At 43.0% G+C, this 15557-nt stretch overlaps 1 protein-coding gene across 1 annotated transcript in view; it reads left to right on the top strand.

Annotated features, from left to right (window-relative positions):
- The window catches only part of parp3 (poly (ADP-ribose) polymerase family, member 3), a 31330-nt gene extending 16368 nt beyond the window's left edge, over window positions 1-14962 (top strand). Inside the window, exons 7-10 of the mRNA XM_078543846.1 lie at window positions 2878-2964; window positions 4033-4210; window positions 7737-7883; window positions 13133-14962. Coding sequence (XP_078399972.1) covers window positions 2878-2964; window positions 4033-4210; window positions 7737-7883; window positions 13133-13302 — 582 coding nt within the window. The 3' untranslated portion in view covers window positions 13303-14962. The remainder of the gene's footprint in view (window positions 1-2877; window positions 2965-4032; window positions 4211-7736; window positions 7884-13132) is intronic.
- The last annotated feature ends 595 nt before the right edge of the window (window positions 14963-15557 follow it).

Genomic DNA, 15557 nt, shown 5'->3' with positions numbered 1-15557 from the left:
TGTGGAGGCTCAGTCGTTGAGGTATGTTCAAGACTGAGATCGATAGATTTCTACATATTAAAAACACCAAGGGGTATGGTGATAGTGCAGGAAAATGGCGTTGAAGTGGAAGATCAGCCATGATCTCATTGAATGGTGGAGCGTGCTCTCAAAGCTAAATGGCCTATTCCTGCTCCTATTTCTTGTGTTCTTATGCCCTTAAAGGATTAGCTTTCTTTGTGGGGTCTGAGTAGAAATTTGTTTTTATAAGAGATTAACCACTTGAGGAGATTTAAAAGTTTTAAATGGGTTTCATGAATGGGAGTTTTTTTCACTATCAAATGTGTATGAGTGAGAGCTGTTTTAGATTGTCGGAGGTTTTTTTTTTCATCTCCACATGGCTACTGAGGTCTGCCCATGGTGGATACTGGGTGAATGACTATGAAAGTGGCATGGGGCCTATGAGGAGGCATGGATGGCAGGTTGTTGGGCATGAGTTGGCATTGGGGGGTGGGTCAGGAAATTTCCCGACTCGAGCTACCCGCCTTGGTAGTGATAATCCAGCACTATGAGTCAATGATTGTACTCTAGAACAGAATAATATTTCACAGCTCCTGCATAGTCCACTACCAATTTCAGGTGTGACCATTTGTCCACTGGAACCCACACTCCAACCTCACTTCACACAGCATTGAAATCCTCATGAAGGTGTGTCAGTGGTGATGCAGTTGGCAGCACTCTTACCTCTTGAGTCACTAGGTTTTGGGTTCAAATCCCACCCCAGGACTTGAGCACAAAAATCAGGGCAGACACTTCAGTGTAGTACTGAGGGAGTACTGCACTCTCAGAAGGGTTGTCTTTCATTTGAAGCCAGCGTGTGCCATCTCAGCTGGATGTAAAGGATCCTACAGCACTATTTCAAAAAAGCAGCAGGGTGGGGTGTGGTTTCCCTCTGGTGTCTTGTTCATTATTCATCCCTCAATCATCATCCCAAAAAGAGATTATCTGGTCATTATCACATTACTGTTTGTGCAAGTTTGCTGCCACGTTTCCTACATTACAGCAGTGACTACATTTTTAAAATGGTTGACGGAGGGGAGGCTGGTCTACTTTATTTGATGTAAGGCACCAGTAATTATGAAAGGCGCTATATAAATGCATATCTTTTTTGTTCCAAATTGACTGGGACCAATTTATGGAGTTTCATTCTGTTAGAAAATTGCAAAATTCAAGGCCCTTTAGCATTTCAGAGTAAATAGCAAAGCTAGTTTTCCATTACTGCACCCCCCTACCAAGAATGAATGCCAGTAAAGTAAATGTAGCCACACTCGATAGTAATTGTCTTTTCAAAATGAAACAGGAGCACGTTTCAAGATTGTGACAGCTGCCCTGGGAGTGCCTGTTGAAGGCACTGGCTATCAAGTGGAAAATGTCTCACTTCACAACATTGATGTTCCTCACTGTAATGCCGCAAAGTTCAACAAAAAATATAGACTGGTGCACCAGAGTTCCTTGAGCCCCATTTCGCCCCTGGCTGCACCAGGATTCTACACCATTAAGTAGAACACAAAAGTTTGGTCTAAGAGAGGGGGGAGGGGGTCATGGAATCACAGAATTGTTACAGTGCAGGAGGCCATTCAGCCCATCGTGTCTGCACCAGCTCTTCTGCACCTATTGTCTTCTTCCTGTAACTCTGCTGATTTTTCCTTTTCAGATAACAGTCTATTTCCCTTTTGAATGCTTTGATTGAATCTGCCTCCACCACACTCTCGGGCAGCACATTCCACAACTTAACCACTCACTGCATGAAAATGTTTGTCCTCATGTCATTTTTGCTTCCTTTGCCAGTTACTTAAACTCTGTGCCCTCTCGTTTGGCTCTTTTGGACCTTTCACCTGCCCTGCACATCACACCTCAGCATCAAGTGGGGTGGGGGAGTTGGGGGGTTGCAGGTGTTAGGATAGAACATGGGCTTCCCAGAAAGTCCCTTCCCTGCTGAAAGTTCTCATTTGAGACCCAAAAGGAGTGGCTTTGAGGCCTCGCAGCCTTGAACCCTTTAGCTGAGTGAGGTGATTGATTCTGTTAGTCAGTAGTTTTTCCATTTGCACCATTAATCCCAGCCACCTTCCTATATCCTATTTGGCCTTCATTGCAAGAGGATTTGAGTACAGGAGTAAAAATGTCTTGCTGCAATTGTATAGAGCCTTGGTGAGTATTGTGTACAGTTTTGGTCTCCTTGCCTAAGGAAGGATATACTCGCCATAGAGGGAATGCAACGAAGGTTCACCGGACTGGTCCCTGGCATGGTGAGATTGTCCTATAAGGAGGGATTGAGGAGACTGGGACTGTATTTTCTAGGGTTTAGAAGAATGAGAGGCGATCTCATTGAAACTTATAAAGTTCTTACAGGGCTTGACAGGGTAGATGCAGGAAGGATGTTTCCCCTAGCTGAGGGTAGTTGGTCTAGAATTGGGCACAGAATAAGGGACAAGCCATTTAGGACTGAGATGAGGAGGAATTTCTTCACTCAGGATGGTGAATCTTCGGAATTCTGTACCCCAGAGGACTGTGGAGGCTTAGTCATTGAGCATGTTCAAGACAGAGATCAATGGTTTGCTAAGAATTAAAGATACCAAGGGATACAGGGAAAGTGCAGGAAAATGGTATTGAGGTCGAAGATCAGCCATGATCTTGTATGGCAGAGCAGGTTCGAGGGGCCAAATGTTCCTTTATACCTATCACACGCAGTGTCTGCAGCCTTCATGTTTAAGCTCTGTTGATGGGGAAGGAGGGGAATTGCTTTCATTGTCAGCTTCCCCCATTTCACCTGGCACCCACCTCATCCCACTTGGTCCCCCTTTTCTAATGGGACCCACCCAACTTGTTGTTTCATTGCAGATGTTTAAGAAATATGTGGATGTGACTGGTGGTGACCACAGACCAGTGAAAATCCTCAACATCTGGGACCTGGACAGAGACGGAGAGGTGAGTTTGCAGTCGGGGGCCAGAACTCATCACAGGTTTAGTGCAAACGTGGTATTTGTATTGTGACAGTCTCAGAGAGTGGAGGCACCAACAGATTGACTGAGGTAAGTGCCACCAGGGCCTTTGCTGTTTTCTGCCAGGAACTGGCCAATGCTGTCCTCATGGGGCTGTAGGAAGCATTTCCCACTGGAGGGGACCAGGGGCAAGGTAACATCTGGAGCAACCTTAATCAATAAGACAGAAAGGAAGGTCAAGCACATGCATGAAAAATCTCCAGAAAGAAGATAAACTAAAATCAGTTGAATGCTGATTAGCAGGATATTACATACAGATGGAAATGGGGTACAGTAATAAAAAAGTGCTGGAAAAACTCAGCAGGCCTGGCAGCGTCTGTGGAGAGAGAAAAACAGAGTTAACGTTTTGAGTCCAATATGACTTCTTCAGAATGGGGTTCAGTACTTGAAGGCAAACAGATGAGGAGGGAATGATTAGGAGACAGAAGGAGACACAATCCAGTTAGACTGTCTGTGGCGTGACCTTACCACTTGGTGAATATCCTCTCCAGGCCACTTATATCTTGCTCAGACACTGCTTAGTCCACACCCTGAGAAAAGCATGGGATGAATCACGGAGTATAAGTGAAGAATCAGTTCCAGCTGTCAACTGAGCAGCTGGAGTGGAATTAACACCAGAATTATTATTTTTTTAAATTGTCCAGCCTGGCATTTTTTGGGGGTTTGTGAATGATGCAATCAGTCAAGTACTGGGAGTGTTTGATGGGACAGTATAGAGGGAGCTTCACTCTGTATCTAACCCTGTGCTGTACCTGCCCTGGAAGTGTTTGATGGGGACAGTGTAGAGGGAGCTTTACTCTGTATCTAACCCTGTGCTGTAACTGCCCGGGAGTGTTTGATGGTCATACTACCAGGAAAAAGAGTAATGGTAATCCATTGCTCAGGGCAACACATAAAGTTGATGAGAACACTGATGCTGGAGAAGCTGAGGAGTCAGTGTCACCAGGTGGAGGCATTAGCCAGACACTAATACGGACTCTTCCTGTGTTTCTAGGGGGTACGTTTCAAGACCCACGATAACATTGAAAACCGACGCCTCCTGTGGCACGGCACTAACATTGCAGTTGTCGCTGCCATTCTGAAAACAGGGCTGCGGATCATGCCACACTCAGGGGGCCGTGTAGGATGTGGAATTTATTTTGCATCTGAAAACAGCAAGTCAGCAGGATATGGTAATTAAAGCAACCTGACTGCACACAGCCCTGATCATCAGGAAATTCAGAAATGTTGTACACAATCAGGATGATAATAAGAAACCTCAGGAGCATAGACAGGCTGGTAAAATGGACAGGCACGAGGCTAATGAAATTTAACAGAGATGTGAGCATTGAAGCATTTTGGTAGGAAGGATGAGGAGAGGCAATATATAATAAAGGATGCAATTTAAAGAGGGTTAGGACAGAGATACCTGTGGGTGTATTTACACCAGGAATGCCAACATTAACATAAATCAGGAGGTAAACCTTTTAAGAATTATGAGAGTTGGTATAAAAATCATGCTTTCGTTTTCAAGCATAATCCATCTGTCAATCTATATTGGTTTATAAACCTCATTAGTGACTTATTTAATTACTGACATCATATAAAGCTGTACTTCGCCTTGCAGTTTATCTAAGGTTATAAAAGCAGACCTAGAGTGTGGTGCTCAGAAACCCTTGATCTCCATGCACCCCCTTCCATTTAATTTGCTTCTTGCTTCCAATCCAAATTAAAGCTTTTATTCCCATGAAGAAGGAAATTGAGTTCTGTGCTTTTAAATTTGTTGGTTCAGCAGTTTTGTTTATCGGAGGTTGTTAAAATTGTCTCCCCTATCCTGTCAGCTGATTTGTAGACTCCAATTTTCTTGAGCCCATTGCTGGAAAACAGCAAGTCAGCAGTATATATTTTACAATTTATTTTACAATTTAAACACAGGAAGCCAAGGTCACTCTCCTATCACATGAACTGCAGAAGCACCAAATATAAAAGCATATTGAGTTGTAAACTGTGGCCTTATGACAACATCAAGACTCAGGATAAACTAGGTCTCCAATGCTGTTGCATCTACAGCCTGTGGTTCACTGTGGAGGCAGGTTCAATCGAAGAATCCATGAGGAAATTGGATTATTATCTGAAAAGGAAGACTATATGCAGGGCTACAGGGGAAAGGCACTAGGTGAATGGCTCCTTCAGAGAGCCAGCGCGCACACACACACCATAGGCCAAATGGCTTCCTTCTATGCTATAACATAACCATTCTTGTGATACAAAATGACATCAGTAATGCTGCATTCTGAACAATATGAACCACCCTAGTAACTGAAATCCACATAAGCAGGTAGAAATAACATTGACATCACTAAGAGACGGCATTTAATCACCTGGACACTAAAATAATTAATTTTCTTGTGTTTAGATGAATATTTAAGTAGGAAAATTATATTTAGTATTTTACCATTTTAAGTTGTATTAAATGGACTTCAACATAAAAAATGATAAATCAATCAGTGCCATAAAATCTTTGATTATATATGCTTTTACTTAATGTGAGTGCAGCATATGCTGTCATATTATTGCATCATTTATGTTGGGAGTAGGAAAATTTATAAACTACCCAGTAATTGTAACGCTGCAATCCTGATTAGTGTGTGCTCTGCCTTTAACAGTTGCGGGATACTTACCTCTTTCAAAGTGGTTGGAAGGTGGTGCCAAGAACAATATATAATTTTTTAAAAAGCCAGCAGCAGATTCGGAGCCTTGCAGATTTGTTCTCTGTAAACATGTTGGTGACTAACGGACAAAAACTCAACAACCCAGTCCCGAACTGACTTCCCAAACAACAATCAAAAGGAAACTACTGGGAAATACTTAGTAGCAGCTACCGGCTGGTTTTGTTTCAATTCTAACCCAGTGTAATGGTGTAGAGGTTGTGCTGAATCAGCCAAACAGATCAAGAATTTAACAGCTTTAACATATTCCCTAAATTTTCAACTTAAAAGTGGCATCTGCAGAAGATAAATAAATATTTACTATAGAGTCTCCCACCTGAGCAATTATTCATCTTTGTACATGTAGAAAGCATGTTCCCTGTGGAAATTGTGAGGCTTCAAGAACTCGATTGCAAGAGAGGCTTAATTTTACTGAGGAACCGGGCCCCTTACCATAAAATTGAGAGAGTTGACCTGTCTGGGGCACAAGTCTGTGAAGGTAGCAGGATAAGTTGAAAAGGCATACGGGATCCTTGATTTTATTAATGAGAGACATAGAGTACAAAAGAAAGAAAGTTATGTTAAACCATCATAAAATAGTGGTTAGGGCCCAACTGGAGTATTGTATTCAGTTCTGGGCACCACACTTAAGAAAAACTGTCGAGAGAGTATAGAGGAGATTTACTAAACTGGTACTGGAGATGTCAGACTTTGGTTATATGGAGAGGACAAGCTGAGGTTGTTCTCCTAAGAGCAGAGAAGGCTAAAGGCAGGTTTGATAAAGTTGTTCAAAATCTTAGTGATAAAGTAAATAGGGAGAAATTCCCAGGCGACAGAAGGACATAGATTTAAGTGAATTGGTAAAAGAACCAGAGACAACATGAGAAAAATATTATGCACTGAGCTATTGTGACCTACAATGCACTGCCTGGTGGAAGAAACTTCAATAATAACTTTCAAAAGGGAGTTGGATAAATATTTGAGAAGGTAAAATTTGCAGGGAATCTATGGGGAAAGAACAGGAGTGTAGGACTGATTGGATAGCTTTTTCATAGGCACAATGGGCATCAGTTTATGGCAAAAGGAAATAGTCTCAGCCCCATCACTTGACATCTCCGAGACCCATCTCCAGATGACTTCCGCTTATATGTTTTTCACTATTAGGACTGCCACCTCAGCAGGTCATGTCTGGGTTAGCTAGTGCTAACTATACAAATGGTATATGGATATTAGTCCGTGATGCTGACACAACCAAAACAGAAGGTTCTATTACAAAAGGAAGGGTTTTTCCAAATGCATTCTCCTCCTCACCTGAAGGTACTGACATTCTCTGGGGTATGAGCCCAAATGTGCTGCTGCCACCTAGCACCTTGCTCAATAACCATTCCTGATGTGAGAGCCTGGACGCCGGCAGGATATTTGACTGTGTGAGCCATCAAGGTTGAGCCGATCCCTGTTCTCATTCAACCTCTGCACGCATAGTTTCCAGCAGGGTCCCTCACTAATGATCGGAAGCATGAAACCCTGCCTGATATCTCTCTTCTTTAGATGCATACATGGAAGAATTAACAAGAATTGTAACAGATGTCTGTTGAATTTGATTTTGATTCTTGCTCAGCACAGGGAGATTTGGGGAAAGTTGACTTTTTCATAGCTCATGGCTTCAAGTATGTAGTTCAGGCTCAGGCGCCTCCTTTGTCTCTGAGTCAGAAGCTTGTTGGTTCAAGTCCCAACCCAGAGGTTCGAGTACTGAGGGACTGCTGCACTGTTGGAGGTGCTTATCTTTTGGATGAGACTTTATACCAAGGGTCTATCTTCCCTGTAGGTGGATGTAAAAGATCCTACAGCACTATTTCGAAGAAGAGCAGGGGAGTTCTCTTCTGGGTTAATATTTATCCCATAACCACTGTCACTAAAAACAGATGCTCTGATCATTTATTGTTTATCTCCTGTTTGGTAGTGCTGAACCAGAGCTAACATTGCACTAAGACAGTTCTGTTCTCTTTTGCAGTTGGGTTTACATCCAGCCATGTTGGTGTCATGTTCCTGACTGAGGTAGCTTTGGGGAAAGAACATTCAATTTTCCAAGATAACTCCAATCTGAAAGCTGCTCCCAAAGGATTTGACAGTGTTATTGCCCGTGGCACAACCGAACCAGGTATCAACATTCCACCCTCTCACGGACACCCAATCAATACATCTTTTTTTTTCCTTTCTTCCCCATCCTCCCCACACCCAATTTTCTCCCTTCCTCATCTTGTCCTTTGGTTGCATCAGCCTCGGGTCCCCCCAGCTGGTCAGTTTGAGTAGACAGTGAGTATTAGCTGTTCGACTACACCTGAATTGAGCCTGGATGTTGTTTGTCTAGGCTCACAACCAATGTAGCATGATTGGGCGATCAGACCAAACTGATGACCTGTCCTCCATCTCCTTCCTGAATCCAAGGATCAATCTAGGTTGAGGCAGATCATGTCTGGAACCTTCTTGGTCTCCATGACTGAACTCAACATTGTATTTAACCACTGTGCTTTTATGAAGACACAAAGCACAGTATTATGTAAACTGCTTTATGCCCAGTAACATACACGGTGGGGTTGGGGGGTGGGGTGGTCATTTTAACTCTGAATCGCCACACAACAAACAGGACGCTAGCAAATTGGCCATTGATTTTATCCCCACCCCACTGTATTTTCCAAGCTATTTTATAGCTACTCCAATATCAACAACAATTTGCATTTATATAGTGTTTTTAAAGTAAATGTCCTAAGGTACTTCACAGGATCATTATCAAACAACATTTGACAAACTGCATAAGGAGATATTAAGTCAGATGACCAAAAGCTTGGTCAAAGAGGTAACTTTTAAGGAGCCTCTTTACAGAAGCAGAGAGTTTTAGGAATGGAATTCCAAAGCTTAGGGCGTTGGCAGCTGGAGTGATTTAAATTGGGCTGTTCAGGAGGCCAGAATGAGAGGAGCACAGATATCCCTGAGAGCTATGGGGCTGGAGGAGGATACAGAGATGGGGAGGAGAGAGATCATGAAGAGATTTGAAAACAAGAAGGAGAATTTTGAAAAATGAGGTGTTGTTTAACCGGGAGCCAGTGTAGTTCAGTGAATACATGTGATGGGTGAACGGGATTTAGTGTGGGTTTAGACACTGGCAACAGAGTTTTGGATGACCTCAAGTTTGCAGAGGTTAGAATGTGGGAGACCAGCCAGGAGTGTGTTGGAATAGTCAAGTCTAGAGGTAACGACAGCATGAATGAAGCAGCAGATGAACTGAGGCAGGGGTGGGTCAGATTGAAGTGGAAGTAGGCGATTTTAATAGCGTGGATATGTGTCGCAAGCACATCTTGGGTCCAAACATGGCATCAATGTTGTGAATAATCTGTTGAACCTTAATTGCCAGGAGAGGAATGGAGTCGGAAGCATGGGAGTGGAATTTGTGGCAAGGCTGGAGACAATGCCTTGAGTTTTCCCAATATTTAACTGGAGGAAATTTCTGCTCATCCAGCAACAGATGTTGGACAAGCAGCCTGGCAAATCGAGGAATGGAGGAGCTAAGAGAGGTGGTGATGAGGTAGAGCTAGGTGACATCAGCAAATATCTGAAAACTATTTTATGCTCCTTTGGTGTATTTTCAGATGTTGTTGCGAGGGGCAACATACAGATGATAAATAGGAGAAGGTCAAGGATAGATCCTTGGAGGTGTGGGAGCAGGAAGAGGAGCCATTGCAAGTGATTCTCTGGCTATAACTGAACAAATAATAGAACCAGGAGAGTGCAGTCCTACCCAGCAGGATGACAGTGGAGAGGTGTTGGAGGAGGATGGTGTGGTCAACCGTGTCAAAGGCTGCAGGCAGGATGAAAAGGATGAGGAGGGAATGTTTACCTTTGTCACAGTCACATAGGATATCATTTGTGACTTTGATTGGAGCCATTTTAATAGCCGGTACTGTGGCAGGGGCAGAAACCTGAATGCAGCGGTTCAAGCATGGAGTGCTGGGAAAGATGGGAACAGATTTAGGGGGTGATAACAGGAAAGGAGGTTGGAGATGGGCAGTAGTTTGCAAGTTCAGAGGAGTTATGGGGTTTTTTTTTGAAAGATTTGAAAGAGACGGAAACAACGCCTGAAGAGAGAGACCGTTAACAATACGGGGGCCACGTAGTGAAGTTGGGTGCTCAGCAGTTTAGTTGGAATAGTATTAAAGAAACAGACAGTGAGTCTTGCAGACAAGAGAGCTCAGATAGGATATATGGGGAGATGAGAGAGAAACTAGAGAAAGATGCTAATTCAGGGCTAGGTGATGGGGTGCATGAGAGGAAGTTTTGCCCAATGGGCTAGTGGAGGGGAGGGATATAGCGGATGCAACTGATTGGCTGATCTTAATCTTGGCGACAAAGAAATCCATGAGCTCCTCACCAATGTTCCCTCTAAGCTGCCCACCTGGGTGTCTGTGCAGTAGCCTTGAATGTAATACACAGTGCAACAAATAGGCTGCATACAATGAAGAAAAATGAGAGGGAATGTTGCTCTTCAAATTTGTTGTTGGAGGTGAGGGTGGAGAAGGAAAGGGAGAGGAGTTTAACATATGAACTTATGAATTAGGAGAAGGAGTAGGCCATTCGGCCCCTCGCCTGCTCTGTTCTTCAATAAGATCATGACTGATCTGATTATGGCCTCAGCTCCACATTCCCGCCTATTCCCGATAACCTTTAATTCTCTTATTAGTCAAGAATCTATCTACCTCTGCCATAAAAATATTCATTAACCCTGCCTCCACCGCTGTCTGAGGAAGAGAGTTCCAAAGATTGCCAATCCTCTGGGGAAAAAATTTCTTCTTAAATATGTCTTAAATTAAATTTATTTTTAAATTGTGTCCCCTGGTTCTAGTCTCTCCCACAAGGGGAGAACATCCTCTCTGCATCCACCCTGGCATTTCCTGACAAAAAATCAAACCTGGCTACTGTATCCCAACTCCAAAGGGAAAATCAGCCTCTACTGTTTCTGTCTTTTCATCATTTAGAAAGTACCTTGTTCTATCCTTTTTTGGTCCAAATTGGCTGATCTCGTATTTGCCTACATCATTTTTGCCCAATTCACTTAATTTATCAATATGTCTTTGTAATTTATGCTTCCAGCTACACTGCTTACCTATCACCTATCTTTGTGTCAGAAGCAAATGGATTTGTATCTTTCTCTCCCATCATCTAAGTCATTAATAAATACAGTGACTAGTTGAGGCCTCAATGCAGATCCTTGTGGGACATCATTGGTCGCATCCTGCCAATTAGAGTACCTGCCCATTATCCTTACTCTCTGCCTACTTCACTCAGCCAATTTTCTAACCAGGGCAACAATTTGCCTTAAATCCGCACAGTGTAGAAGGTTCAGAAGGGAATTGAAAAAGCAAATGAGAGAATCAAAGAGAGAGTATGAGAAGATACTGGTAGCTAATATAAAAGGGAATCCAAAAATCTCTTATCAGCATATAAATAGTAAAAGGCTGGTAAAAGGAGGAGTAGAACTGAGTAGGGACAAAAAAGGGGATTAACGCATGCCAGCAGAGAGTGTGGCTGAGGTATTAAATCAATACCATCTTTACCAAGTAAGAAGATGCTGCCCAGGTCATGGTGAAAGAGGAGAGTAGTTCAGACACTTTATTGGTCTAAAATTGATAAGGAGGTGCTATTGGATAGGCTGACTGTACTTTAAGTTGATAAGGCACCAGGACTGGGTGAGATAAATCCAAGAATAATAAGGGAAGTGAGAGTGGAAATTGCAGAAGTGCTGGTCATAATTTTTCAATCTGCCTCAGATTCAGGAATGGTGCCAGAGGAATGGAGAATTGCAAATGTTACACCCTTGTTCATAAAAGGGTGTAAAGCTAAGCCCAACAACTACAGTTTAACCTTGATGGTGGGGAAACTTCTAGAAACAATGAGTCGGGACAAAATTAATAGTCACTTGAGAAAATGCAGGTTAACTAAGGAAAACCAGCATGGATTTGTTACGGGCAAATCATGTTTAACTAACTTGCTTGAGTTTTTTATTGAGGTAACAGAGTTAATGGGGGTAATGCTGTTGATGTGATGTACACAGACTTTGAAAAGGCATTTGATACAGTGCTGCACAACAGATTGTGAGAAAAATTATAGCTCATGGAATAAAAGGAACCGTAGCAACATGGATACGAAATTGGCTGAATGACAGGAAACAACGAGTAGTGGTGAATGGTTGTTTTTCGGCTTGGAGGAAGGTTTATAGTGGAGTTAGGACCCCTGCTCTTCATGATAATATATTAATGAACTAGACCTTGGTGCAAGGCTGCAGTTTTTGTGGAATATACAAAACTTGGAAGTATTGTGAACTGAGGAGGATAGTGGTAAACTTCAAAAAGACTTAGACAGGTTGGTGGAATGGGCAGACAAGTGGCAGATGAAATTTAATGCAGAGAAATGTAAAGTGATTTGTTTTGGTAAGAAGAACATGGACAGACAGTATAAAATAAAGGGTTCAATTCTAAAGGGGGCACAAATGCTGAGTGACCTGGGTGTTTATGTAATGTACATAAGTCATCAAAGGTGGCAGGACAGGTTGAGAGTGCAATTAATAAAGCATACGAGATCCTGGGCTTTATATACAGGGGCATAAAGTACAAGAGCAAGGATGCTATGTTAAAACTGTATAAAACACTGTTTCAGCCTCAAGTGGAGTATTGTGTCCAGTTTTGGGCACCACACTTTAGGAAGGATGGGAAAGCATTGGAGAGGGTGCAGAAAAGATTCATGAGAATAGTTCCAGGGACAAGCAACTTCAGTCATGGAGAGGTTAGGATTGTTCTCCCTGGTGAAGAGAAGGTTGTGAGGGGATTTGATAATAAATAATTATTTTATAACAGAATTGAGATATTCAAAATCATGAGTCTGGGCAGAGTAGATAGGGAGAAACTGTTCCCATTGGTGGAAGGATCGAGAACCAGAGGGCATAGATTTGAGGCAATTGGCAAAAGAAGCAATAGTGACATGAGGAGAACCATTTTTTATGCAGCGAATGGTTAGGATCTGGAATGTGGTGGAGGCATGTTCAATCAAGAATTTCAAGGGAATTAGATTGTTTTGTGAAAAAGAGGAATGTGCAGAGTTATGGGGGAAATGGTAGGGGAGTGGCACTAGGTGAGTTGCTCTTGCAGAGAGCCAGCACAGACATGATGGCCCGAATAGCCTTCATCCGTGCTGATGCCATTCTACGATTTGATGATTCAGTTCCATGAGCTTCAATTTTAGTGTTAAAGATATGAAGGGCTGAGACTGCCCAGGTGTGAAGCATTGGGTTGAGGGTCAAGTATTGGAAAAATAAGAGGAGAAAATCCATGCTTTTTCTTTTCTCTGTTTTGTTCTCTTAAGATTGTTCTCAGGACAAGGAGATAACTCTCGAAGGGAAGAAAGTGATGGTTCCCCAAGGGAAGCCAGTGAAGATGAAGCTGCAAAAGCAAAGCTACTTTTCCCAGAGTGAATATGTCATCTACAAAGAGAGCCAGGCCCGCCTTCGCTACCTGCTGCTGGTGAAATACTGAATGGCCTTCACCCACTCTTCCACCGTGAGACTGCACCCTGTGATCTTTCTGCTTCCTTCGGTGTCTCTCTTTTTCCCCCCCACCTTCTCCATGTACCTCAGCCCAACGACCTTCCTTCATGCGTGAGCCTAGACAGTGAGGGTCAGTAGCTTATTAGATAATGGCAGGAGGAATGTTGCAGCTGAGTCCAGTCCTGTTTTCACTTTTCCCCTGCTCAGAAGTTACTGTCTGGGTTAAGAGTCAGGTTCCCCACCCCAGCTCACAACCTTTTAATATCTCCGCTGCTCAGCTCCACAGAGGCAGAGGGCCCACTCTGCACTCTGTTTCATTCTTTTCTCCCCTTGCATTCAGTATCTAACTCTGTGGCACCTCTAAATCAGGTCAGGAGTTCAAGTCCCACAGCAAGACTTGAGCATATAGTGGGGAGACAATAGCATAGCAGTAGTGTCGCTGGACTAGTAATCCAGAGACCCAGGGTAATGCTAATGCTTTGGGGACCTGAGTTCAAATCCCGCCACGGCAGATGGTGGAATTTGATATCAATAAAAATATGGAATTAAAAGTCTAATGATGACCACGAAACCATTGTTAATTGTTGTAATTCACTAATGTCCTTTATGGAAGGAAATCTGCTGTCCTTGTCTGGTCTGGCCTACGTGTGACTCCAGACCCACAGCAATGTGGTTGACTCTTAAATGCCCTCTGAACAAGGGCAATAAATGCTGGCCTAGCCAGTGATGCCCACATCCCATGAATGAATAAAAAAATGTATAATCCAGGCTGACACTCCAGTGCAGTGTTGAGGGAGTGCTGCAATGTCAAAGCTGCCATCTTTTGGATGAAATGTTGAACCTCACCTTGTTGAGAGGTTGTACAAGATCCCACGGTGCCTGTCTCCTGGCTGATATTTATCCTTCAAACAACATGCCTAAAACACATTATCTAGTAATTTCTACATTCTGGGATCTTGCTGTGCACTAATTGCCACATTTCCTACATTACAACAGAGACTAGGCTTCAGAAGTAGTTTATTATGAAGTGCTTTAAAGGCACCGTAGAAATGCAAAGTGCTTTCTCTCCTACCTTAGTGTGAATGTTGCCACCATTGCCATGCGTTGCAGTGGCTGAGCCAAGACTGTGTATGTTGCTGGAAAGCCTGTGTATTTCCTAGTGTGGTGCAGGTTGGTTAGATGGTAATGTTGTGGATGATGTATTTTATAGTGCCAGCTAACGCTGGGATCCCTGTCCCTCCACAGAGGAAACATTCGTCTTGTAGGGAAAATAATCCATTGCTGGAGGGGTGCAGGGGTGAGTCTCCTTGGACTGCTGGGTTCTGCCATGAAGTGAGTCTGAGTGTTCCACTGCATGTGATTCTACTGCACTACATAATCTGACATGAATCACTCTTCCTCAGAGCTGAAAGACAGCTGGTGCAGGAATTCCAAACCTCACTCTTGCGTGGCAGAGGGTGATTTCTGATAGTTCATATAAATCCACACTCAAGCTCTTTAGGACTCGGGTTGTGATTTTACTACAGACTAAAGTGACTCTTCTATTGAGACAAAGCTATTATCTACATTTAAGTAATACTGATGCTGCACCTAGCATTCTCACCTCATCAAAACTCTTTAATAAACGAAACCTGCATATGTTGGGAGACACTTATGGAGTGATTAATGCTTAACCTGCTGAACTAACAGGGACTGTATACAGTTACACCGCGATTAATCCTTACCCTGCTGAACAAACAGGGACTGTATACAGTTACTGAGTGATTGATCCTTATCCTGCTGAACAAACAGGGACTGTACACAGTTACACCGCGATTAATCCTTAACCTGCTGAACAGGGACTGTACACAGTTACTGAGTGATTAATCCTTACCCTGCTGAACAAACAGGGACTGTATACAGTTACTGAGTGATTAATCCTTACCTTGCTGAACAAACAGGGACTGTATAGTTGCACAGTGATTAATCTTTACCCTGGTGAACAGCAATTTCACACAGTTACACAGTGAGTGAACCAAAACTCGTAAGACAATCGTATTCAGTCCAGTAAAGGGTCGAAACAAAACTTGAATCTCTTGGAAAGTTAAACTTCATTCAACAGCCCATCAGGTTGAAGAATTTAGTTCAACCAGCCAGTAGAGGCGCTGAACTTGTACTGATGCTGTTACTGTAGTAGGTGTTCTGGCAGCTCAGATATTGTTTAAGGAGTAGGAGTCAGAGAGAAGGCTCTGAGAGTCTGGATAT

The sequence above is a fragment of the Cetorhinus maximus genome, chromosome 6 (genome assembly GCF_964194155.1).
Source record: "Cetorhinus maximus chromosome 6, sCetMax3.hap1.1, whole genome shotgun sequence".
NCBI classification, from domain to species: Eukaryota; Metazoa; Chordata; class Chondrichthyes; order Lamniformes; family Cetorhinidae; genus Cetorhinus; species Cetorhinus maximus.
Note: the sequence above shows the minus strand (reverse complement) of the source record. Positions and strands in the feature narration are given on the sequence as shown.